Source organism: Macaca fascicularis, chromosome 17, assembly GCF_037993035.2.
Source record: "Macaca fascicularis isolate 582-1 chromosome 17, T2T-MFA8v1.1".
NCBI lineage: Eukaryota > Metazoa > Chordata > Mammalia > Primates > Cercopithecidae > Macaca > Macaca fascicularis.
In genome coordinates, this window is record NC_088391.1 from 15722096 (window position 1) to 15748550 (window position 26455).

The 26455-nt window shown below is 39.9% G+C and overlaps 1 protein-coding gene across 6 annotated transcripts in view; it reads right to left on the bottom strand.

The window, feature by feature from the left end:
* Positions 1 to 22047, bottom strand: part of DCLK1 (doublecortin like kinase 1) — a 350985-nt gene extending 328938 nt beyond the window's left edge. For 3 of the 6 annotated variants that reach the window (XM_065533147.2, XM_074021841.1, XM_074021842.1), the window contains exons 1-3: positions 21920 to 22047; positions 15897 to 16291; positions 1622 to 1968 (exon numbers count right to left, since the gene is read on the bottom strand). In XM_065533147.2, the coding sequence (XP_065389219.1) occupies positions 1622 to 1968; positions 15897 to 16272 (723 nt within the window). In that variant the 5' untranslated portion in view covers positions 16273 to 16291; positions 21920 to 22047. Of the gene's footprint in view, positions 1 to 1621; positions 1969 to 15896; positions 16292 to 21277; positions 21541 to 21919 lie in introns of those variants that run through there. The other 3 variants (XM_015439144.4, XM_065533148.2, XM_065533149.2) reach the window with 1 other exon arrangement.
* Positions 22048 to 26455: the final 4408 nt, after the last annotated feature.

A 26455-nucleotide genomic window follows, 5' to 3' on the forward strand; every position in this document is an offset into this window, starting at 1 on the left:
AACAAAATTAAATAATCAGCTGATGGCAAATTTTAGCTAAAGTCATTAAAGCTGATTTTTAGATTCAGAGTAGCATTTTGGAGCTACTAAAATTCTGAAGTGAGGCAGGGAGAGGGAACATTTATCCATAGGTATTCTTTACTCTAATGAGACACTTTATAAAAATATTTACTTGAATAGGTATATATTTATGAAAATGGATGAACTCCCATCTTGAGAAAATTCAGTATGTGAAAATTCAGAACTACAAGATGTTTGAAAAACTCATTAGAAATGGAGCCAGTGAAGGGTTTAAATGTGTAAAGGTGAAGTTTGCCATCTTATTGCTACTATAACTCACAAGCCAGCATGAACTTTCTGGTCATTGATAGATTGATGACATTTAGGCTACAGACTCTTAAATCTAGAAGACTAGATCTCATTCATTAGAGAATCTCATCCATTAGGATCCTTATCCTCATGATACTTAGGGCAAGGGTTATCAGACAAGCAAAAGATGGTAAATACAAATGAACAACTGGCACATATTCCTTCTTTCCTAATGAATTTTATAATTTAGAGCATCTGAATGGATCCCTAAGGGAAGTATTCTTTCATGACTAATACTCTTTCTAGGATTAGCATCGATTTCTAATTCAGAAAGTTTGAACGTGCTACCCTTTAAGAACTTGGAGGAGTCTTCTATTTAATAAGATCAGTTTCTTAATTCATGAATCATTTTAATTTTAGTATTTTCTATACATACAAATCATTCAAATTATCCCTCAAAAAATTTTTTTAAAGCATTTTGATAGCACCACATTAAAAACTACACTTCCATCAAAGATAGTGTGCTCAAAAATGTAATCTGGTAAACTCTGAATGACTAGCAAATCATGCTGTACATATAATCAATGTTTTTTAATTCAACTCACCATCAAGGTTCTGCCAAACCTTTACAAAAATAATCCACCCAAGACAACAAAAGGTGATGCTTCCTTTGGATTCATCTGACCAATTCACATTAAAATGATCACCCATCCAAGTCAACTGATGTTCCTTCTGTAGCTAAAAAACCTCCCTTTTATTTTAACACTGAAATATACAAGATAAATACTATTCTAGAAATATGACTTTAAAGCTATCCAGATGGAAATATGTCATTTCTTAGATACACATTTGAAAATCTATAACATGTAAGTAAATCTCACCAGTGAACAAACACTACAAAGACTTAAAATCATAAAATATTTAGGTCAAAGAAATAAGTTAGAATTGTCCCTACTGGTCACAGTTTACTTCCATACCTCAGTCATCCTTAAGGCTATAAGACCTATGAGAAAACTGAAAACAGATGACAGAAAAGAACCATTATGTTAAGCAATAATAAATGAAAAAGTAGAAATCCCTGAGTAATTATTTAATCTTCAAAGATACGCATTTTTTTTCTTACTTTATTCCTAAGAATAATCCTGCTCAACTCAAACTTCTGACTGTTCTAGGGCCAGCAAGTACATATTTGTTGATTAAGTCACCCAGGTCTTTTAACAACTTGAGCAAAATGTATGCTTTAACCACGTACACCCTCCAACTCCCTGGTTCTTGCCTCAAAGGCAAAGTCACATCACAATATGTCTCTTACCTGTTTCCCATCCAATGTGTACAGGCGTTTCACCACTCCCGAGTCCAGCTTGATGGCATCAGTGATATCAGTGAGGACCTGCTCAAAGGAATGAGCCGTTTTCTTGTTCAGCAGAATCCTGACAGCTTTCCGCGGCTTCACACCACTTCTGATGATGGTGACCAGCTTGGGCCGAATGAAATCCTTATTCTCTCGCACCTCTGAAGGGCTCCCTTTGGCAGTGGCCAGTGAAGACACCGCTCGAGAAGCCGAGGTGGTCTTGACATTCACTGACCAGTTGGGGTTCACGTTCTTGGTGTACTCCAGTTTCTTGAAGGGCTCTATTGAGCCACATACATAACTCTCTCCTGAGGAAGAGAGAAATATATTTAAATTTAAACGAAAATATACCCATTTCTTTTTTCCTACTTATCCTCTCTTTTGCCTTTTCTGCTTAGGGGCAAGAGCTAGCCCTGACTTTTCAGACAATGGAAGTATGATTAATCATCAGGGAAAAAGAAAGATTTCTGATTGCTAGTCTGGCACTGTCAGTAACAGATCCACATCCTGGAAAAACAAAACAAAACATTATTCCTCCATTTCTTCATCTTAAGGTTGGTGATAGGAATGCTGATCCGCTTGAAAAGACCTTAGAGAAGTGTGAAAGTGAATTTAAAATAGAAAATATTCTTTGGGAATTAGAGATATTTAAATTTGCAGAAAACTTCAAAATCGGAAGTACCTACATTTGCTACCTGAGATAATTTAGACACTAAGAATGAATCAGAATACAGCATCTAAAAATAGTCATATAATTTATGAATTTGATGAGAGGTGATGCTAAAGATTTTGTAAAGCCCAGTAAAGTTCCAAAAGCAAGCAAATAATCACCCTTCCTTTCTCTCATCTACATAGTGCCAATCACAGTGATCCACACACACTGTAAAGTCAATTCATACTTGTTCATAAGTAAAAAGTTTTAGAAGTGTTCAACATACAAACTATAGCTTCAAAAATGGGCTCTAAAAAATAAATAAATTTTTATTAAAAATGACACCTTAGCAGGAAATTTTTTAATGAAAATAATCAGACTATTAAGTAGATGAAGATCACGCACACAAAAAAGAAAAACAAGAACCAAGAGACAACAAATTGTGAAATGACGAATTCTAAATACATATTTCATAAAGATAGGTCAAAGTCTTTTGAAATTAAAGATTTTGTAATGGCTTTTTTTCTGTGTTAATAAGTTTTTGTAACTAGGAATAGGTAAAAATGCTGAAAGGCCTTCATAATTGCAGGTAAAATGACCTAGGCCTAATCTAACACAGCCCATTCTTTTATCTAAGTCCTTGTATTATTTTTAAATTAACAGTGCAAACATCCAAGGCCAAAGAACAAGCAGTCGCATAAAAATAACTGAAGCAGGCCTTCAAAAGTTAAAAAGAACAGTTATACATGTCATTGAACACTTGTTTTGCAGATGTTCTTAAAATATCCTATAATGTGTATACATACACATTATGCCTCACTAGAAGTTGTATGAATAGTGCAAGTTAAACCAACCCCCTTTCTATTCACTTGGCATATCACGACTTGTCTCAGCTATGCCTTTCTCAGGATTTCAGTAAATATCAAAAACATATACAGATTTTTGATATTTACTTAAATTCTGAGAAAGGCATATTTGGGTACTACAGAAACAGCAGTGTTTTTGGAGGTTTCATGGAGTGATGACCTGAACATGATAGTGGGAAGAGAGAATTGGAAATTCGGGCTCAAAACCTGGCCTCTCCAAGCATGTGACTTTGGACCAGTCCCTCAGATTTCTGGGTGGTGGTTTATTTATCTATAAAGTAAAACCTCATTAGGTTTTTATGAAGGTCAAGTTAGAAGATAGAGATCAAAGTGATCTCAGATGCAAACTTGCTATGTAAGTGAAAATGACCTGAGGCTATATTACCCTAATTGTGCAGTAAGCCACAAAGAAAAATTCAAAAACAAACTTACTAGAAATCAGTAAGCAGGTCTTATATTGAACAGTTACCAGTGGACACCACGTTGGGTCCATGTCAATGTGAGAATGCCCCCAACACTCCCCAGTGAGACACACAGCATGTAATTGAGCTGGTAAAGCTAGCCTTTGTCAGAATTCTGTGCTAACTGAAGATATACAATTGTCTGATCATTTTTAAGTTTATATACTAAGCTAATAACTAAAAGCAAAACAAAGATATAGAGAGTACATTTCAACAAAAATTTTAAAAATGTATTAGAAGAGGGAGCAGCTTTAAAGAACATAGCAACATGGAATGAGTTTGTTAGAAGAGACAATAAACACTTTTTAAAAATATCTTCTTAGATAAAGCACCCTGAAAATGTTTAAAAGCATAAGAAAGTTCTCCCGTGACACTGAGAAGGCATTGCTGGTTTGGTTCAAGCAACAATGATCAGAAAAAAAATATGTGTTTAATCTGTGCTGTAAATGTGAGGCTCCTCTGCCGGATAATCAGATTTAAAGACTGGAATGTGAATCTTAGAGAAGGATGTGAGACTCCAGTAACAGATGATACTGTGCTAACAGGAAAGCAACAGCTAAAGGAAGGAGAAGGAGCTGCCACCAAATCCAAGATCACACACCACAGTCATTCAGAGTCTGCGACACTATTCAGGAATTCAGGAAAGGCCCAGATGGATTTCCTTATGCTAATAAATTTCCATTGATTTCCTTATGCTAGTAAATTTCCATTTTATCGTGCAAAGAAATTTCCATTAAATCTATTTGAATCCATGTTTTAACTATTTTTAATGTAATCGTAATACTGAATTTCTCTCTGCCACAAGAGATGTGGTTCCTGCCTTAACATAGTTAAATTAAAGTTGGTTGTATTTTCTGATTTTGTAAAAAATAGCTTTTCAATTCATAGGCTAATTATCATCGATAATTATAAATTAACAAATGTGATTGTTCTGAATGAAGAAAACATAGTTTTGATTTGGTCAAATAGCTCTGGATATCCAGTGTTCAGTCTCTTCCTTAGTGAGACTGAGATTTAAGAGATAGGTTATAATCTTGTTTAAATAATCATTTTTAGAGAGCATTCAAGTATTGACATGAGGTATGTGTGCTAAGTGCCATTCAAAAATAACAAGACAGGGCCAAACATGGTGGCTCACACATGTAGTCCCAGCTACTTGGGGGGCTGAGGTGGGAGTATCGCTTGAGCCTGGGTGGATGAGGCTGCAGTGAGCCATGATTGTGCTGCTGCACTCCAACCTGGGCAACAGAGCGAGATCCCGTCTCTCTTTATTTAAAAAACAAACAAACAAAATAACATGATAAAGTAAGCTTATAATTACTGTAGTATACTTCCTCTTACATACACTAAGCCACCCCACATTCCAAAGTCTTTTGGTATAACTTTTACTGCAACAATGAAATAAAAGTGAATTTATCTAAAACGAACAAACAAAAGAACTAAGGTATTTTTCAACAAAATAGCCCAAAATTAGGTTTGGAAGCTTTGCATGACTTCCTATAGGTGAACTTGAACAAGGATGGCATGATTGCAAAGCTCTTAGAAATGGTACCGGAAATTACAAAACATCATGATTTTTTGGTTGGTTGTCATACAACCTTTTTTTTTTCAGTTTGTTCAAGCCCTAAAGATTCTATGATAAGACTGATTCTTCACTTGAAAGGTAAAACTCTGGGATCTAAGACACCCCAACAAATAGCAAGAACTGCTGAAGCAGCATCTGCCCAAATTTTGTTGTAGCATTTCTGAAGGCCAAAAACTAATCTTTGCTTTTAAGTAGAGAGAGATAAAGAAAATGACAGTTTTTTAAAAAGGTAAGGAAATAAAGCATGAAATTATGTTTGGATCCAACTGATACTAAAATATCAGAATGTGGTCATTTCTTTCCTGAAAGATTTCAATATTTTCAGAAAGTTGGAGGGTAAAATAATATGTAAGTAAGAATATTAGATTATTTTTAAGATACTGAAGAATCTTTGCTTAAAAAATCATCTACGTATTTTTATTTTTATGTTTTGTTTTTTATTTTTGTGAGACAGAGTCTCACTCTGTCACCCAGGCTGGAGTGCAGTGGTGTGATCTCAGCTCACTGCAACCTCTGCCTCCTGAGTCCAAGCAACTCTCCTGCCTCAGCCTCCTGAGTAGCTGGGATTATAGGCATGCACCAACACGCCCAGCAAATTTTTATATTTTTAGTAGAGACGGGATTTCATCACGTTGACACTACTGGCCTCAAATCCTGGCCTCAAGTGATCCACCCACCTCGGCCTCCCAAAGTGCTGGGATTACAGGCGTAAGCCACCATGCCTGGCCTGTATTTTTAAATGATCATACTTGCCATTATTCTTCAAAGCATAACAATACATTTTCTCTAATAAGATTTATTATTTTAAAAATCTGTGAAGTTAATTCTACTTTGCCATTAGCTTCCATTACAGAATAAGAATATTTCCACTTAAAATGACTTCCCTAGGCACTACTGAAAACTGATAATGTGGTACCAGTTCCCTGGGTGACTGCACCTGCAGTGTGTTAGCTATAAAAGTGCTCCTCCACAAGACTCTATGTTGGGGGATTTTACAAATTTGCCTCTTATTGCGGGAGTTTTTTCATTGGCTAAGAGTGGTGGCTTGTAAATTCCAGTTCTGATATTACTTAACTTCAGTCTGAAAATGCCCTCATCTCCATCTTTCACATTACTAGAGCTGGTTGTCACCTCCTCTAGGCTTCCTTTAAGATCAATATGTGGCATAGTCAAAAGTATCTTAAGTGAAGGATATCTGTAATATATTTCATTTTTTCCAGAGGATAAACTTTCTGATTAAAAACCCTGGCAATTAAATTTCATTATTGTGAGTTATGGCAAAATCTAGAAAAAAACTCAAATATGTATTGAAACCTCTGCAACCAAACTGAATTAAATTCCATGAAATATTGTTTATAGAATAGAATATCATAAAGTGCCTTCTGGATATTACATCTTATGAGGCAACTCAGATACGCGCAGCAACATTTCATAATCTACCTGGAAGTCACTGGCTTAGGATGATTTTCATCGAGCTATTAAAGGCAAGAAAAAAGATTTCCCAAAGGCGCTAATGGGTCACTCCTTCCCAGAAGTCTTCACTAACACAATAGAACATAAAAGTAAGCTGATAGAAAATGAATTTGAATGTGTATGTCAGACCTGTGGACATGTCACCTTCTCAAATCCGAAGCAACAGAAAAACATTAAGGAAAAAATATGAGAGATCTAAACTTTTTGAAATTGAAAAGTAGACACTCTTTTTCTTATTTCTTATTATAATAAACATGGCTTATTATAATTTACAAAAATACAAGGTGCAAAAATAGACGGCAAAGGAGAAAAACAAAACAAAGAATATACGGAAAACACATGGAAGGTGCTCAAATAGTAAGCCAAGAAATGCAAGGTTAAGGCAGGTTAAAGCAGTTTTAAGATGTACTCTTGTACCTATTGTAATTGCAACAAAAGAATAATGAAAATAAGTGGTATCGAGGTTGCAGCAACAAAATAATACAAGGTGCTAAAATCTATGACAAACGATAAACACAAAATAAAGTATAAATAGGAAACACCATTACAGACACTAAATTGGTAACAATCATTTTTAAAAAGCAACATGGAAAACTACTTGGAGCCACGAAAATGTTTATACCCATAATCTCATTGCTAAAAATTGTGCCTAACAACAGAACAACAAATAACAAAACTGTGACAAATACGTATAGCATTAACAGTGAAACCTAAAAATTAAACACAACCTCCTAAATCCTAAGTCATAGGTGCAAGACCTAACTCAGCCACTCTGGGGAGGGAAAGAAACCTAAGTCAGGAGCCTGTCTTCAAATAGGTTAGAAAGCAAGATGTGTCTATGAAAAGATTCCACCACAAGGCAGTAAGTGGTAATGGTAAGTAAGTAGTGTAGGCCATCCTAACTCAGAGGAGAAAGAAGTCACTTCCTACTTCCCGCTGGGCTATCAATGAAAGGGAAATAGAATTCACACTGGCCTTGGAAGTAAGGGTAAGATTACCATTGACAAAAAAGAGAGAGGAGAGCATTCCAGAGAAAAATAAAATAATAATATGCTCTGTCGCACAGTACAGAAAGGGATATGCTGTGATATATATTAATATATTTTCTCAAAAAAAAAATGAAATAAAAATGGTTCCATAGACAGACGAGTTAGATAAAGCCACATCAGGCAACAAGGTCAGAGTTTTACACGTGATCAGCCCTGGATGATAGACAGGTTACACTGGCTGCAGTGTGAATGACGGGCTGAAGTGAACACGGGGAGATATCACCTAGAAAGTCATTACAGCTGACTACGACAGGAGGTGAACTGAATGTTACATATCTATACTAGGGACAGAGGAGTGGATGCTACGAGGCGTATTTAGCAGATACAACCAGCCAGAATTGGCAATTGACTGGATATGGGTTCTGAGGGAATATGAGGCAACAAAGACACTGAAGTGAGGACACTGAAAATTCTCTTTGGGCCTACTTCCCATACACCATAATAGGTATAATTAGAAGAGGAACAGGTTTGGAATAGGCAGTAAAGAAGGAAATTAAGTTGACTGTGCACATATTAAATTTGAAGTTCCTAGAAGCCAATCAGTTGGAGATTTCCAGCAAGCAGAAATAGGTGATGGAGAAGAGAGAGCAAGTTGGAGAAATGTCTTAAGCAGAATCAACAAAATTTGATGATAGCCTGGATTTGAGGGATTAAGAGAGAGAGATGTTAAGGTTGATGTTAAGTTATGTGGTGTCCTAGTCCTTTGGCTGCTATAACAAAAGACCATCAACTGGAGGCTTATAAACAACACACATTTATTTCTCACTGTTCTGGAGGCTGGGAAGTCCAAGATCAAGACACAGTCAGATTTAGTGTTTGGTGAGGGCCCCACTTCCTCACAGATGGTATCTTTTCGTTGTATCTTCACAGGGTTGAAGGGTCAAGGCAATTTTTGGAGGCCTCTTTCATAAAGCAATGAATCCCATCCATAAAAGCTCCAGCCTCATGAACTAATAATCACCTACCAAAAGCCCTACCCCTTAATACCTTCATATGTGAATTTTGAGGGGGTCCCAAACATCAGGACCCTAGCAGGTGGTAACACTATTTAATAAGAGCTGAAATATGAGAGAAAGAATGAATTTTGGAAAATGGAAAAGAATGAGTCCACAATTACACATGTTGAGCTTGAAAGAACTAAGGAAGAGAATCACTTACATATATCAAGGTAGTTGGAGGGCAGAAGAAAGATCTGATTTGGGAGTAATAGGCCTTAAAAGAGTGGTTAAAATAATGTCAGTTGATGAGATCACCATAGATGATCCAAAGACAGGAAAATGGAGGACAGTAATGTTTAGAAATTTGGCAAGTAAAGAGGGAAAAGAAAATCACCATTAGAACAAAATAGTAATAACTGCTATAGGAAAGATCCACCAATAAATGTCAAAATTCATGGGCAAAAGCTTAAGGAGAAACAAGATATTTACAGAGCATCAAAGTTTTTTCCCAAAATATTAGTTACAAAGGGGAAAATCATAACTTTAGAGTGAATATACCTGACAGACACTGCCTTCACCAAATGATCACAGGTAACCAACAAGACATATCAACATCATGTACCCCCTGAAATGATGTACTGAGGACAAAACATGACTTCTGTGCATAACATCAATCTAATCATCAGACAAACCCAAACTGTGGGACATTCTACAAGATAACTGACTGGTATTTTTCAAAACTGTCAAGGTCATTAAAGATAAGAAAAGACAGAAGAAACGTCATAGCTTCAAGGAGATGAAGCAGACACCACAACTAAATGCAATGTGTGATTCTGGAATAAAAAAGGGACATCAGTGGGGAAATGAATGAAAACCAAATGAAGCCTGTAGTTCAGCTACTGTATTGTACCAAAGTTAACTTCTTAGTTTTGTTCATTGTACCATGATTGTGTGTGCTGTTCCATTATGGGAAGACGGGTGAAGGGTAAACAGGAACTTCCTATCTCGGTGATACTTCTATAAGTCCAAATTAATCTGAAAATATAATGTTAAAGAAATGAAGCAAATAGCCTGGAAAAAATGTTGAACTGAATCCCTATCTCACATATTATAACAATATGACTTCCATTAAAATATTTTTAAAGTGAAAACATAAAAATACCACAAGAAAATGAGGAAAAATGGCTTTATGATCTCATTATACAAAGGACCCAAGAGGCATAAAAATCAAGCTACACATAAATAATAATGCTACATTTGATTATATAATTGTTTTGTACATCTATATGGCAAAAAACACAATAAATGAAGTCACTAAAGAGAAATCTGGAAAAAATAGAGTCATATGCCACAACATTTCGTTCAATGACAGACTACATCTATGACAATGGTCCCATAAGATTATAACACCATATTTTTATTGTACCTTTTCTATGTCTAGATATGTTTAGATACACAAATACCATTGTGTTATAATTGTCTATAGTATTTAGTACAGTAACAGGCTGTACAGGTTTATAGTCTGGGAACAACAGGCTATACCATACAGCCTAGGTGTGGAGTAGGCTACACCATCCAGGTTTGTGTAAGTACACTCTATGATGTTCCCACAATGGCAAAATTGCCTAACAACACATTTCTCAGAACATATCCACATTATTAAATGACATATGACTGCCCTCTCAATCACTATTATAAAGAGTTAATATATTTAAAAGAAAAAACATTCTAAAAGTTAATAAAAAAGACCCTAACCTGACAGGAAAATGATCATCAATGATGGAGAGACAATGCAGAGAAAATGAAATACAAATGCCTTTTAAACATATGAAAAGATGAAAATTAAAACTATGAGAAGACATATAGTTTTCTTTTGTTAATGGGTTAGTTAATGGGAAAACATCTGATTTCAAAACATCTTGTTGAGGGTAGAGAAACAGTCACTCTCATACATAACTGGTTGGTGTGTAAACTGAAACCACTTTTATGAAGGGGAATTTTGCAAATAGTGCTTAAAATGTTAACGTTTGTACCTCTCTACCCAACAATATTACTTCTAGGAATTTATCCTAAAGATATTCTCCTACATGAGTGGAAAACATCTATCCAAGGATACTCATCACAAAACTGTCTATAATAACAAAGAATTGGACACAACCTAAAAGCACATTGATAAAAGACTAGTTAAATAAATGATGGTACCTTTGTATAAAGGAGTACTATAAAGTCAATAAAAGAACACAGTGGTTTTGGATGTGCCAATATGGAAAGGTCTTCAGGGTATATTGTTAAGTACACAAAGCAAGCTGCAGAAGTGTGGGCATAGAAAGTTACCTTCTGGGCAAATTATAGTACTGCCCCAGCTTATCCATGGTTTCAGTTACCTGCAGTCAACCGAGGTCCAAAAATATTACATGAAAAAACCCAGAAACAAACAATTCATGAATTGTAAACGGCATGCAGTTATGAGTGGTGTGATGAACTCTCACGCCATTTTGCTTCCTCCATCTTTATCACAAGAAGGGCAAGCACAGTACAAAAGGATGTTTTGAGAGAGACACTACATTCACATAACTTTTATTGCCGTATACTGTTATAATTGTTCCAGTTTATTATTTGTTTTTGTTGTTAATCTCTTGCCATGCCTAATTTATAAATTAAACTTTATCATATACCTTGCATCATATACATATCTTCATCATAGGTATGTATTCATAGGAAAAAAGCATAGTTTATACAGGGTTCAATACTATTTGCAGTTTCAGGCAACCACTGGGGGGGTCTTAGAATGTATTTCCTTCCAGGACAAGGGGGCATTGCTGTATATGTGTCCTTCACATGCACTGGTATCTCTGAGAGGATACTCAAGAAACTAGTAGGCTGGGCGCAGTGTCTCATGCCTGAAATCCCAGCATTTTGGGAGGCTGAAGAGGGTGGATGGCTTGAGCCCAGGAGTTTCAGACCAGCCTGGGCAACATGGCAAAACCCTGTTTTTTTGTTTTTTGTTTGTTTTGTTTGTTTTTTTAAACAAAGAAAAAGAAAGAAAGAAAAAAGAAAAGAAAAAGAAACTATGTAGTCCCAGCTACTCAGGAGGCTGAGGCAGGAGAATGGCATAAACCTGGGAGGCGGAGCTTGCAGTGAGCTGAGATCCAGCCACTGAACTCCAGCCTGGGCGATAGAGCGAGACTCCGTCTCAAAAAAAAAAAAAAAAAAAAGAAAAAAGAAAAGAAAAAGAAAAAGAAACTAGTAAAGTGGTCCCCTCTGAGGAATTTTAGGAAGAGCAGGTTTTATAGCTATTCAAAAATTAATTTTAAGAAATTCAATATAGCAAGGAGAGGCATAGAGAAAGCCAGTGAAATAGGGAAATAAAGTAGAGTATGCTCTATTAGGGAATAGGAAAAGATGGGTAATCCAGAGGCTATGGTAGGAAAGAGATTCCCTAACTGCAGGGTGAAGCATGGGTTTAATCCTGAGAGGGGAATTATGATAGAAACTTGGAAAAAGCCCTTATGGAAACTACAGCGCCATAGTCAGGCAATGTCCATATAGGATTAGTGAAAAGCCAAGGCATGCATTAGAACCAAAGAAGAGGAGGCACTCATCTCTAATAGGGCAGATCTGATGAACAAATTCACTTATTTGTATCGAGAAGGTTACATATCTACTGAGTTTTTATTTTAATGTTTAAATACAATGTTCTGGCCCTCTCACATGTACACTTTCATAAGATGTTAAAAGAAGAACAAATCAGTCAATCCATCAATGCTCCAGGTTTACATTACATCTTTCTCCTAAGAGTTCAAAGGCTTTAAATGTCACACCTTCTTTTATCTTCACAACATTTACATACCTACAGTAGAATACAGATGGTGCAAAATTGGGGGAAATGAGGCCAAGTCTCAAGATGAATCACTTGCAGAAATAGGCCTTCAATTCAACTTTCCTTATTAAGCACCATGATTTTTTAAAATAACATATTAAGGCCATTTTGAAAGCAAACAAGAGTATCACCTTTGGAATGCTCTTAGGTGTATGCATGTGAATATGTGTGCATAAGTGACACACAAACAATCATAGACACACACATTCACACTGACTATATCATTTTGGCTCAGCTAAATACATACAGCTAGCTCTACCAATATGCTTAAACCACCCTTAGGCATAATAATCCATAGAAAAAAAACAAAACAGTGACAGTGACCACGAGACTGTTATAAAGAAATTCACAAATATCATTGTAATTCAGAAATTTTAGTCAGAGAGCAAGTGAGAAAGAGCAAGTAAATAATTATAAGTCCAATACACTTGTCACGGCACCCACTAAAAGAATTTAATTTAAAACTCAAACATCGTCATATTGGAAGGGGAAATGAAAAGCTAATAACATGCATTGACGTTTACATAAAATTAGTATGTAAAGTGAGAGATATGAGCCTAATGATGAATATGAAGCAACGGTTTGCATTTTAACAGACTAAGCAAAAAATGTAATTGACAAAGAGGCGAATCTAAATGAATTTCCAGCTATTTAAACACTAACTGCAGCTGCATGCTAATTGTCAGTGTTATGAATTAGAAAAAAATCTGTTTAAATGAAAATTCAAAAAATAAATGCAGCCAACATGGTGAACTCGCACACTGTACCAAAGTTACCATTCATTCAATCAGAGAACTTTTTTTTCAAAAAAGTCATTTTTAAACATCAGAATATTCAGTTGGCAGTTACTTCATATTGATTGAGGGGAAAAAGTATTTTGGGGCAAATGGAAATATTAAAGTGTTTCCAGGAGCAGCATCTTTCTTTCCTGGAATTATGTCAAGATTAAAAACATTTGTTTTCAAGAAGAAACTAATACAATAACACCTCAATGTCACTAACAGCCATGCGAACAACTTAGGGTTTGTAGTTAACTTTACACTGAAATATCCACCATTCCATTATATCACAAAAAAATCCACTGTATTAAAGCAAACACAACAGTGCTTTTTATAGGAGCTGAATTCATAGCACGCAACATCTTATAGGTAGTTCTGAGCTCAAGCTTTGGCACTAACCTTCCTGGGTTCAAAACCTAACTCTACCATTTTTTTCTTTGTGAGTTTGAGCGGATCATTTAACCACACTGTACTTTGCGTTTCTCACCTTAGTATAAGGATAACAGTTCCTACCTCCTAGGATCATTGTGAGAATTAAATGTATTCATATATGCAAGGATTTGGCCAGTGCCTGGCACATGCTCAGTGACTGAGAGCTATCATTATTACCTTCAGTCAAGACATCAGTCCCTCAGAGCAAGCATTATTTTGCAGTAAAAGACAAAGAAGATGGTGACAAGCATGCCATAATTTTGATGGTCCCTAGATGTGAAGGTAGTACTGTCATCTACCACCTTCCAGACCCTCTCCTTGGTGGATGGAAGTCATTGGAATATCTCTGGCCACTTCTAAGTAAAGATCATTTCTGGGTGGGAAACTGATTGAAGTACCCCAATCCCCATAGATGCTACACAAGTGACTCTGGAACCATGGCTGTCTTAGGATGTGCTTTGAGATCCTGCCATATTTTTCCCTACGGTACTACCGGCCCTCAGAGGGATGGCTTGTTGACTGTCATGCACCTGACTTTGCAGATGACTTTTGTCCAGATCCCCTGGACTATATCACCAAATGTTTCATTTAACCTTTGATTTCCCAAGGTCATGCAAAGGACAGGGCACAGAAATTAAAGCCGAAACAGTAAAATTTCATGTTCATTCTTCTCCTTTAATTTACTGGAAGTTCCACCCTCTGAATAGAAGGAAAAAGGCCAAGTCCACAGGCATGTTGGCAGCATGTCAAGTCACCGAAAAGGGATGTGAATTCCCACAAAATAAACACAGGCTCCTCTGCACGCTCTCAAGGCCAGTCACACTGTGATTAGGCTGGCATTCCTGCCAAGGCATGAAGGAAAGCAAAAAGAGAGAAGCCCCCAGCCTTGAATCACATACAAACACTGGTTACAAAGCAGGACAAGAGGGCTCTGTCAGTGTGCGGTCAGGGGAGAACAGCCCCCATCTCCAACGGGGCTGCAAAACCGGTGCTTCCTGCTACCTGCACAACAGAGGGAGGGATTATATGGCATCCCTCCTGGACCCAGTTGAGTTACATGGCCTGAGCAAATAATTCTGGAGTAAAAATGAACTCAAGGCGAAATCAAGCTCTTCCAACACTCCATCCAACCTCCCTTTCCCAGGTTCTTTTGTACCATCTACTTATTCATCATCAGGGTCTTGAGATCTCAATCTCAGAAAAACCAACTCTCCAAAGAGGATCTGCTAGCCTTTTTTGCACCTTGGTATACATTTAATCCCAGTCATTTTTCTCCAACTCATTTTAATTGGCGATGATTTCTAAGACAATGACAGGCTTTATGCCCTGTTCAAATCGGGTCAGTCCTGGGGCAAGTATAGCCCAGAGTCGATGACTTTCTCTGCTTGCATAAGATACCAGGCTGCATCTATGGACGCAGACAGTCCTATTTCCACATTAAATGTCTGAAACAGATAATTACGATTAACCTAGACTGGACTTTAAAAATTAAACTGAACAGATTAGTCCTTGCCTATCCTCAAATATCAGAGAAAGACAATAATCCTTTAAACTCAAAAGGAAGCATCGCAGTGGAATGAGTTGTCAGAAAACCTAAGTTTTGGTCCAGGGTCATCACTATCTTACCACGTAAGCACTCATATGTCATTTGAATTTTCTGGTCCTCAGACTCCAAAGATAAAATTAATGGGTTTGATAGCTATCTAAGGTTCTTTTCAACTCTAAAATTTCATGATCCATTTGTCATTTTCAGTTCAAGTACTTTCGGATATCGTGATAGCAAAAGTTTAATTTGCATTTAGAAACGAATATAAACTATAAGATTGAAGAGATAAATGGACTTTTAAAATTAATGTAGCATGGGTATGAGAAAGAAAATACAGAATGCTGTAGAATTAGGCACTTTTTCCCTTGGCCAATTATTATAAGCTACCTGACAATACCATTTTTTTTTTTCCTTTTTACACTACACAATAGCACATTCATATGTGAGAAACTATAAGGATCGCAGCCATAAGGCTGAATGCCAACTGTCAGAGGGCAAATGCGAATCGGCTACAACACTGGAAATCTGAGCCTGGAACCTGTAGGGCCACGTGGGGGTTATCTCACAGCGCTCACCTTCCACCAGTTGGTCCAGGCTGGAAATCTTCTTGAGCCCATCAATGGTGTAGATTGTTCTCACTCCCTGGGGCAAATTCACGTTATCCGACAGAGTTCGGGTCAAATCAGCCAGCAGGGCCTCGAAAGATCGGAACCGGTCTGGGGAGATGGCATACACAATCCCTTTGAAGTATCGATCTCCGTTTCGATAGAAACGAACTTTCTTGGCCTTCTTCTCGGAGCTGAGCGTCTGCAGCGTGCGGGTGCGGTAGAAGCTGCAGTGGGCGCTGTGAGTCGGGCTCGGCAGGCCGTTCACCCGCGACCCTCGGCTGTATCTCTGCGCCTTATCCCGCTCGTCGAAGTGCTCCAGCTCCATGTCTCTGCCGAAGGACATGATGGACTTCAAGTAGTATCTACGAGCCCCAGAAACAAAAGCAGACACATATATTGATGTAAGTTTTATATATATATATATATGTTACAACATATATCTATTATATATATACACACACATACTTTTTTTAAAATTGGGGACAGGGTCCCGCTCTGTCACCCAGGCTACAGTGAGGTGGTACTCACTGAAGTACTCACTGAAGCCTCACACTCCTGGGCTATAGTGATCCTCCTGCATCAGTTTCCCAGAGTAACCGGGACTACTACAGGTTACAGGTGCCTGCACCACACCTGGTTAATTTCCTTTGTTTGTCTGTTTTTAGTAGTAGTGATGAGGGTCTTTTTATATTGTCCTGGCTGGTCTTGAATCCCTGGCCACAAGTGATCCTCCCCCGCCCCCCAACTCCTTTGGCCTCCCAAAGTTTTGGGATGATGTTATTTTGAGATCATGATTTCAAAGCGTCTGCTTCAGAACAGCTGGGTGGAAACATTGCTCTAACGGATGACACATTTAATATGAGTTATCAAGTGGGACAGAAAGAGAAAGGGATGTGAATTCATATAAACACAGGCTCCTCTGCACGCTCTCAACAGAAGGGGCTGAGCCCAGTAGAAACAGCTTATTAATCAACCACAAATTTGTTAGAAGCAGCTCCTAGGTTGCCCGCGGTGCATCAGGCTTCAAACAGATATCATTCCCAGTAGACACAACAACTTTCCAAAGTATTTTCCTTCCTTACAAATGAAGAAACTGAGGCACAGAAAAATTTCTCCTAAATTGCTCCAAGGAATACAATTGAGAAATGCTTGTACCAGCACCTCTGTTCCAGGTTTCCCTGACTCCAAAGCCCACTGCTCCTTGCAGGGCAGAGTGCTAATCCTGGTAGCAGGAAGAAAATAAGCTCTCCTATCATTATCAGTGAAAGATAAGTAGCTATGGTGGGCTGGGACAGAAAGAGAGGGCAGGCAGCATAACAGTCAGATTGTCAAAGTTTTACATAGTGTTTGTGCACCCCATGGCCAGATGGAGAGCAAATTAAATCAATCTGTAGGTTGGACCAACTTAAAGAAGATTTTCCAACATATTCACACATTCAATATTTTTAAAAGCAAATTCACTATACTTCATTTACTTACATTTAGTACTTCAGAAAAGTTGAGTTTAAAAAAAGAAGAAAAAGGAAGAGGAGGAGGAGAAGGAAGAGAAACAACAAGAAAGGGAAAAAAATGTTGCTTGGAAGTACATTTCTTGGTTCTTCCTTTCATTAAGGCTCTCTATCTTTGTGATTGAAGAAATTGAGGCTTAAAGATGTCGATTTACACTTGACCCCATGCTAGCTGTGTAAGCTTAAAAAATCTACTTGCTCAGAATCTTTAAGCCTTGATTTCCTCAACCACAAAATGGGAATGAGAACAGTACCTGCCTCGTAGTCAGTATCAACTATTAAATAAGTTCGTGCACATGAAATTCTTAGCATAGTGTCTGACATTCGATAAATACTAATTTTTTAATTAATAAAATCTGTTTTTCTCTTCCTGGCCCTGACACATAAAAAGCTAATAGGAATAGAATATTTTCTTTCTGGCAAGAGAAGCTCTGCTTTCTTCCTGATCTCCATCTCATGAGATTTTGAAAGGTACGTCTGCAACCCCTGGTCCCCACAGCAAGCCGCCTGGGGGGACCAGTTCATCCTTGCTAAGGGGTTGGTTGATAAAGGTTTGTGGAGTCTTGCAGGGGAATCTGTGTTTTAACGAGACAATGTAGAAAGTGGAAAGACCAACGCATTCAAAGGAAAGAAATTTTAATGACAAAATTTCAGGCATGTTGAAATAGAATATCAAGAAAATGGAGAATCTGGAGCAAGAACCTTACAAGCACTTCCCAAGTCCCACCATATAGATGGACATCACCTTTCTGAAGGTCATCCAAAATTCACCAAAGTACCACTGTCTCCACAATCTTTCTTTGACCCTCAGTAAACTGACCTCTGATCCATTCAGAGTGGCTAAAATTTCACACCCGAAAGCATGGCTAGAGATTTGGTACTCCAGAAATGAAGTGGAAGAAAGCAATACTTATTGAAGGCCTAGGATGTACGTGACACTATTACTCATCAATCAGTTGTATAATATGCTAAATATTTTCTTCTAAACCTCATATTAATCCAACAAGGTAGGTAATACTATCAGTACTTAGGTAACTATGGAATTAATCCAGGGTCCCAAAATTATAACTGAGGGGTTGAGATTTGAACCCAGATTTACTATAACTCCAAAGTTGGTGCTTTCCATCCCTTGCTCCTTTGAAACTGGTTGCTCTTCAGCATGAGAAGCAAGATTTTGTAAGTGCTCACTCCTAACTAGCTCAGTGACCTTGGACAGGCCACATAACTGAACCGGACCTCATCTGCACACAGAGGAAGCAGTGGTCAGCAAGCCTCTGATGTTTGTGATTCTATCTAGCTGCTTATGGATCCATTGCTGACCCCACTGAAGGTCTGGGGAGGGAGAAATGAAGTGTGATTTAAACCTGGAGTGTTAATGAGTTCAGTGTACTTTTTTCCCTCCAAATATGAAAACTATTTCATGCATCTTAATAACTCATAGGAGTCAGATTATACATTTTTCAAAAAAAGTTATACCATATATAGGCAGCTCTGAACTGGTTTCATTGATTTTGAAGTTAGATAACTATAAAACAATGATCACTTGATATCCAATCCTGTAGGCATTAGTTGTGAAACAGAACCAATTTTTGCCCATGATACTGGTAACTGCTCTTACTTTTTAATTTATATGTTTTTAAAGTCAGCTCTCTTGTCTTCTAAGAGGGGGTGTGTCTTGGGGGTGGAGTGGAAGGCACTCCCAGTACTCACACCAACTCACTCAGCTCTTCAACATTTTGTAAATTATAAAGGCCAAACTCGCTTTTGAAGTTTGTATTTTATTCTTAAAGGCTGTGATCATTCTCCCAACACCAGGAGTTTGGGGATTTCCTTCCAAATTGATATAAACTAAAAGAAAACAAGCAGGGTCATAGGGAAGGATGGCACAGTTCTGTTACCAGAAAGAGTGCACTTCGAATTCTCAGTGACTGACAATTGGCAAAGGCCAAATAATTTGGCAATAGTTTGAATTCCCTGGGGGAACGGGCTTTTAGGACCAAGAATTCCCACACCAGATGAAAAGAGAAGAAAAGAACAATTTAAAATAGAAAAATGGTTTACTTTGTTTCATTTTATTTGCATATTTCCTCAAACTGGATCACAGGTTCATCCAGGACAGGGCTACACCTTTTACTTCCCTTCCCTGAATCTGTCCAAAAGTGGGCAATGGTGTCGACAAAAGAAACCATATTCAGAGTGAAATCATTTTCAAGGCTACAGCTACCTCTAAATGAAGCACACTCCACACCTTAGTGTGCTGGTAATTATTCGTGGCAACAAAATAGGTGTTCTTTCCCTCACCTTGGCTTAGTCATACATTTGAACCATGCATGAGCTTCTGAAGGTCCGCTGGCCTTCCACAGGTTCACCCTTCCTGCACAGGAAGCCTGCGAGAACACACAGCTCGATGTTCAGAGACCATAGGTGGCCAAGGGCCTGAGTGCACATGTGCAGTGGCACCAGGATGGTCACCACAGTGCCTCAGCCACAGCGACCACAGACACTGGAAGGAAGAAGGGCGACTGGCTTTCATCAGAGCTTTTCCTATAAATCCTGCCATTTCAAGAAACCAATATCCCTGAGTGTTCTCAGTGGGATTTCTCACCATTTTGAGGAATCTATGTTCATCCTTCTCTAGATGAGCACATGGTTCTTGTTTCAGAAATTTACACACATACATACCAAGAAAAAAAAAAATGGCATAAATGCTACCACATCTAAATACATGCTGGACCTGGAAGTCCCAAGGCATATTTTAACCGTAGGATTAGGATTCAGGTGGACTGGCATGGAATAAAAGGCACACACATACCTTCCAGGCCTGTGCACTACCATGGATGTAGACATCACAGGGTGTGTGCATATCTTTTATAATTTTCCTCTATATGACCTCTCTTAAAAATCCCTTTTGACCCGCATCCATGTGACATTTCATACTTAAAACGCTGTCCTACTTTCCTTTCCCACTGAAAGGCAATATATTTAGGAACAGTCATAAAATGTATTCACGAAACACCCTGCAGTGTGGTCGCTGAACGTGTGTGCACCGTGCCTGGACACACTCACAGGTGCAGCAGAGAGGGAGCCGGTTTGAATGAAACCTTTCATCTGCTCTCTCACCGACCAAGCATCTCCTTGCCAAATCCAGCAGCAATTCCGCGCAAACCTGGTTCTCAAAAGCAGCCTCTTTTGTGGGGCATTGCGGGGCTGTGCGTGCGCTCCCACTAGGAGGAAAAATGCCATTTCCTCTCTGCATGCTTTTAGCACTGCAGGTACTAATTTGAACATGAGGCAGCCTCGCTGTCCCTGAAGGAACTTGAGACCCTGCAAACGTACTTGCAACACCCACGCTGCAGCCACCACCACGCACGAATCGACCCCATCCACAAGCACACATCTCTGGCCCGGGCACACGGAAAAGCACACACACAATAAGAGGCCGGGCCCGGCCACTCCTTCCTTGGTTCCCGCTCCGCAGCCAGTTCTGACAATGATAAGCACCTCTCCCAGCTCCTCCGCCCCGGCTCTCCATCTCCACTAACAACGCGAAAAACCTGGGAGGGCCCGCTCGCCCGACTCCAGGTTTAAAGACCCGTGGCACCAAACAAAAGAGGCAGGTGCCAGCAGCCCCGGGGCCGGCCGCACGCAACCCCCCCGGGTCGGGCCAGGCTGGCCAGGGCAAGGCGGCCGCCTTTCGAGGAACTGCGGGCGGGGCGGCGGGGCCAAGCTGAGCGCCCGCCCTGCCCTCGGCGCCCCGCGGCTGCGGGCGGAGCGGGCGTTGCGGAGTCCTCCGGCCGCCCTCTCCTCAGCTCCCGTCCCCAGGGAAGGCAAACCACGCACCGGTCCGCGGAGAGACGCCGCCGGGGGTCTTTGTGGCCGTGCTGGGGGCCGCCTCCTGGTGCTGTCCTCGCCGGGCTAGGCGCGGCTGGGGCTGCGGGGCTGCAGGGCTGGGGGGCGGCGGCGGGGCCGGGCTGGGCGGCAGCAGCTGCTGGAGCGCGGCGTCTGGGTTGCGGCCCCTAGTGCAGGGATGTGCCTCGGCCGGTCCTCATTGAAATGCAGCGCTTCGCACAGCCTCACTCCAGCCTCTCTCTCCAGAGGAGGGCGGCGGCGGCGGCAGGCGCGCTCCCTTTTCTTGTCTCTCTCGCTCACACGCCCTCCCTTCTCCCTCCTCCTCCTCCTCCTCCGCGTGCGCGCCCCGTAGCCCCCGCCCTTCTTGGCAGGGCGCACCCACCACGGCTGGTCCTCCTCCCTCCCAGCGCCCTATTCCCACCGCAGCGACCTCGGTACATCTGGCCTGACTACACCCCTAAACCTCCCTAGTCCCCAGAAGTGGTCGTTGGGAGGTGGGGGCAGATCAGATGGTGGAAGAGAACGTGGACAGGGCTGAGTCTGAGCCAGGAAGTATGCAAGGCAGAGAGGTGATATGGCCCAGAGATGAGGCCCCCACCGTCGGGGGAGGGAAGGAGGTACCCACACCCATACCTTTTGATGTGACCTCACGGTCTGACACCTTTCCCAGGGTATGGAAGCCAGTGGATCACCCTCTCATCCTTCTTGCCCGGGATGCATCCACGCAGCGCCTCTTCGGATGACCAACCCTCCCAAGCTATGCACTCTGGTGCCCCCCACGTGGGGAAGAGCTCGATCTGCTCATGGATCCCACATCCATCATCTCCACTTGACCCCAAGACATGAGTCACCCTTGGAATAGTGTCCTCTGCTTAGAGTCAAATATGTTCCAACAGGCCCTTGAGAACTTAAGGGCCAGGTTTCACTACTGGACACTTTGTGGCTGCCAAGGCTGGGTGTGCGGTGGAAAGCCCCATGAGCTCATGCGAGCCTCTCCTCCCAGAGCGGGAATGTTCTCCTAGCCCAGGCTGTTCACAGCTTCCTCCAGTCTTTGCACAAAAGTCCAGGGAGTGGGAGCAGCTCCCAGATTTCGGTGAAATCTTAGACTGGCTCAGTACGCAGCCTGAATGTTGATCCAGTTAATCTGACTTTCAGTCCTGTCGCCCACGACCTGTGTTTGTCCCAAATACACATAAGTATACAAATACACATAAGTATTTTTCTCTCTTCCTGAGCTTACACCTTTCAATGGAAAATTAAAATTTTATTTTTCTCCTGTCCATTGATCCCAGTTATGTATTTGACTACTTATTATTAAAAAGTACTATTCTGAAATACTTTCCAAGTATGATGTAAATGCTAAATAATTACCATTTGTTTTAAAACACAGCTCAAATGAGATCCATGCTACACATTCCACAAGTGATGCAATATTTATTTTTGAACTATTTAATAGCGTAGAGATGAGAGTACAGTGAACTCAACAAATTAACTAAATGCAAAGTAGTAAGCCTATTCTTTCACATTCTGATGCAAAATGAGAGCCATGGGGGTAAATTAAGAGAAAGGAAGAAGCCAAGTACATCTTCTGGAGAACAGAAATCAGAGCTTCTTTTTATCTTGCCAATGACAAATGCCAAGTGATTTCTTCCAAAATGCTAAGCCAGGAAATAAATTTCATCTCTTAACCCCTATGGATATTCTACTAGGGTCATTTCTTAAGAGCTTTAAGTAACTCACCAGCGTCTTACCTCTTCCTAGCACACGCATATAATGTGTTTAGGGAAACACCTTTGTGTTTGAGTCTCTCAGTAGCAAAGTGCTCTCACTAGAAATAGTTGAGCATCATTAGCTCTTTAAGGAAATCAGGGGGTAACTGATAATTAAGTAGATGAGCACATTAAATAGTTCACATTGGCCCTACATCATGGTCATATCATTTAGTCCAGGACAGCAGGCTGGTACTAAAATTCATTCCCGGGTAGCTTAAGCCTTTGGCAAATCTAATTTATATTCAACAAGAATTCCTTATTGAAATGAAATTTAACTAGAAAACTCCTAATTCAAGTAATTTTCAAAAACGAATGCTACTTCCTTTACATCACTAAGGTATTGATCAAAGAAGTGAATGGAATTAATACATCCTTTTCCCCAGGATCATCTGAAAGTAATGGAGATCTCACTCTAGCTCCCAAAAGCAAATGCTATTTAAGCTGTACCCCAACTGCCTCCCCAAGCAGACACAGCTCTGTATCCTACAGGTTGAAAATGACTAGGCCCCAGCTCTGTCAGTGGCTCCCATTAACTCAGTGCTTGCTTTTTGCCATGCTGGGGGCTTTTATACATTTTCTTATTTCATTCTCATAAGAACCATGCAAAGTAGGCATTGGCATTATTATCCTCATCTTACAGATGACGGAATTTAGACACGGAGAGGTTACATCATTTGTGCACAGTCATGTAGCTTAAAAATGTCAAGCCCAACTTCAAGATTTAAAATCCCTATGTTTTAAAATTCAAGTCAGTTTTTCAATTGCTAAGGCCATATGCTTATAAAGCAATACCAAATTCTAGCGCAAAGTGTAATCTTTTTTGGAAAATGCAGTCTTTTAATCAAAGAGCTTATTACTTCATAACAGAGAGTTAACTCCTTGCTATCGTGAACACTGCTTCTTTTAGTGACGGATCCCCTCAAATGTGTCTTTGGACTAAACTTCTCATGAGGACATTTGCACTTTAACCTCTGGCAACATAGTGGATGGACAATCTTATCTAAATGTGCTTGTCTTCCTGAATGTAAGGTTTTAGTGCAAACCAGGAAAGAGACAGAGAACCATTATTCTTCGGAATAATACTTTTTAATTCACCATGTATCTCTTTTCAGGTTCTTTTCATTGCCTTGTTCATAAACAATATGCTTAATCACGTAGATTCAAGTAGAACTGTCGAATGAGAATATGAGCAGGAAGAGATACACTTCCTGTTTTTCCCTCTAGGAGGAAGAATTTGCTCTGGCTCATTCATAATCTCTCCTCTGTGGCTATGGGCATATAGTGCTCCTGGGCTGGGGGACTGTGTATATGTAGTGGCTGCCACAATTGTGAGAAGCAGCTTCACAGAACATAATCATCAGTCTGATTTTCCTTTGTATTTCTTTTCTTCTGAAGACTATGGCATTTCCTGATAGTTTATCTAATTCCCTCTAATTACAGAGAACATACTTCTGGCTTCTACTAGAATTACAGAAACTCGGTGATGTGAGACCTTGGCAGAAGCCTATCAATTTTTACCCAGTGCATGAATTCCCTCCACAACAAGTTGTCTTCCAGCCTCCATTCTGTTGGCTCTGTGGCAAAAGCGAAGAGGAATAAGATTATCCCTCTGAGTGTTAGGATAGACCATGGAATTCTAGGCATAGTAAATGAGATCTTTAAAATAAATTGTTTTAACTGGCTGTTTACCCTTGGTTTGGAACTCCAAACATGCTGAGGTCCAAACTACATGAGATTCTGGAACTGCACAGAGGAAGAAAGGCCCCTACTATTCTGATAGAACCTCTGTAAACTAGCAGAGAGCTTCCGAAAGCTCTTCTCTTCGTTTCCTGCCTAAATGTAATTTGCTTTAGTGAAGGGGAACTCTGCACAGCCCACTCCCCTGCTGGACAGCTCCTCAAATTCAACTAAGATCCACTTCCCAGGAATTTTCCTGTGCACCCTGGGTCTACCCTTTAGACCCGTGGAGAACACATCAAATGGCCCTGGCTTTTGCTTGACAGTCTCCTTACTTTCTCCCAAATTTGACTCCTCATTAACTAGGAATCCTCAGCCCTTCAACTGCTTCTCATTTGACATCTTTGGAAATGCTCACAGCAGTGCAACTGTCAGTATCTCCCTCCACATGTGCCTCCCAGAACTGGGCATGGCACAGCAGGGGTGGCCTGACTAGGGAAGCTCCATGACTTCATTGACTGTTGACACGGTGCTTCCATTATAGGAGCCTAACATCTAATCAATATCTCTGACAGGCATGCCATGCTATTGACTCATCCAGTCAATAAAAATCTCCATGCTTTTCATATGTTTTGCTCTTAAGACCCCTCATTCTGCATTTGTTCAATTAGATTTGGGGGACCTAAGTCCAGTGCCCACTTGGAATTTTCCTTTATTAACGTTGTATATTGTTATTTGATCCCCCATTCAAATCTGTTGAGTGAGATCCTTTCAGATCCTAATAAGGGCATATTATACTTGAATGATCCCTCCAGCATCCTATCAGTCTGATTAACACTGCACCAACATCATCATCTCAGTTGTTGATAAAAACTTTCAACAGAACATGGTCACAGCAGGCTCTATCACCTTACTGCCCACAGTCTCTCTCCAGGTTGATGGCGGATGGCCAATGACTCTCTCAATGTACTCAAGTAATTAGAGGTCAACATGTTCTCTCCAGAAAATAATTATCTAGAGATCCAGTGATAGGAAAAATTCAGATTTTTATAACAAGGATTATATCCTTGACTTCAATGCCATTTTGAGGTCATGAGTATTCATAGACCACATAAATTTTCATTCATTCATCCATTCATCTAATAAGTAATTTTTGAGTGTCTCCAATGTGCCAGGCACCATGCTAGGTAGAAATAATACAATCATGAGATAGAGCTACAAATATCCTGTGCCCAGGCATTGGTAGCTTGTAGGGAGATTGGATTAAACCCATTTTTACACAAATAATTATTTAAGTACCATGAAGGAAAAGAACACAAATAACTTCAAGGAGAGCGTTTCTTCCCTAAGGAAGTAACATTTAAGCAAAGACTTGAAGTTTGTCAGGCACAAGGGGAAAGGGCGTTATTCCAAGCAGAAGAAACAGCTGAGTGAAGACTTTGAGTGGGAAGCAGCTTGTTCAAGGAAGAAGAGCTGGGCAGAGTGGCTGGGGCACAGGCAGAGAGAGTGGAGAGAGGCAGCTGCAAGGGTGGGCAGGGGCCAGCACCCCACATCCTGAGGGCCTTATTAAGGAATATGGACTTGTCCTAAAGAAAAGGAAAATCACTGAAGGATTTTAAGCAGAGAAGTGAATCTGAACTTAGCAAAGTATTCAAATCTGTAAAGTTCTTTAAGTCCATGTATTAAATATGGCATCTCCAAGTGAAAAATAAAATTATGT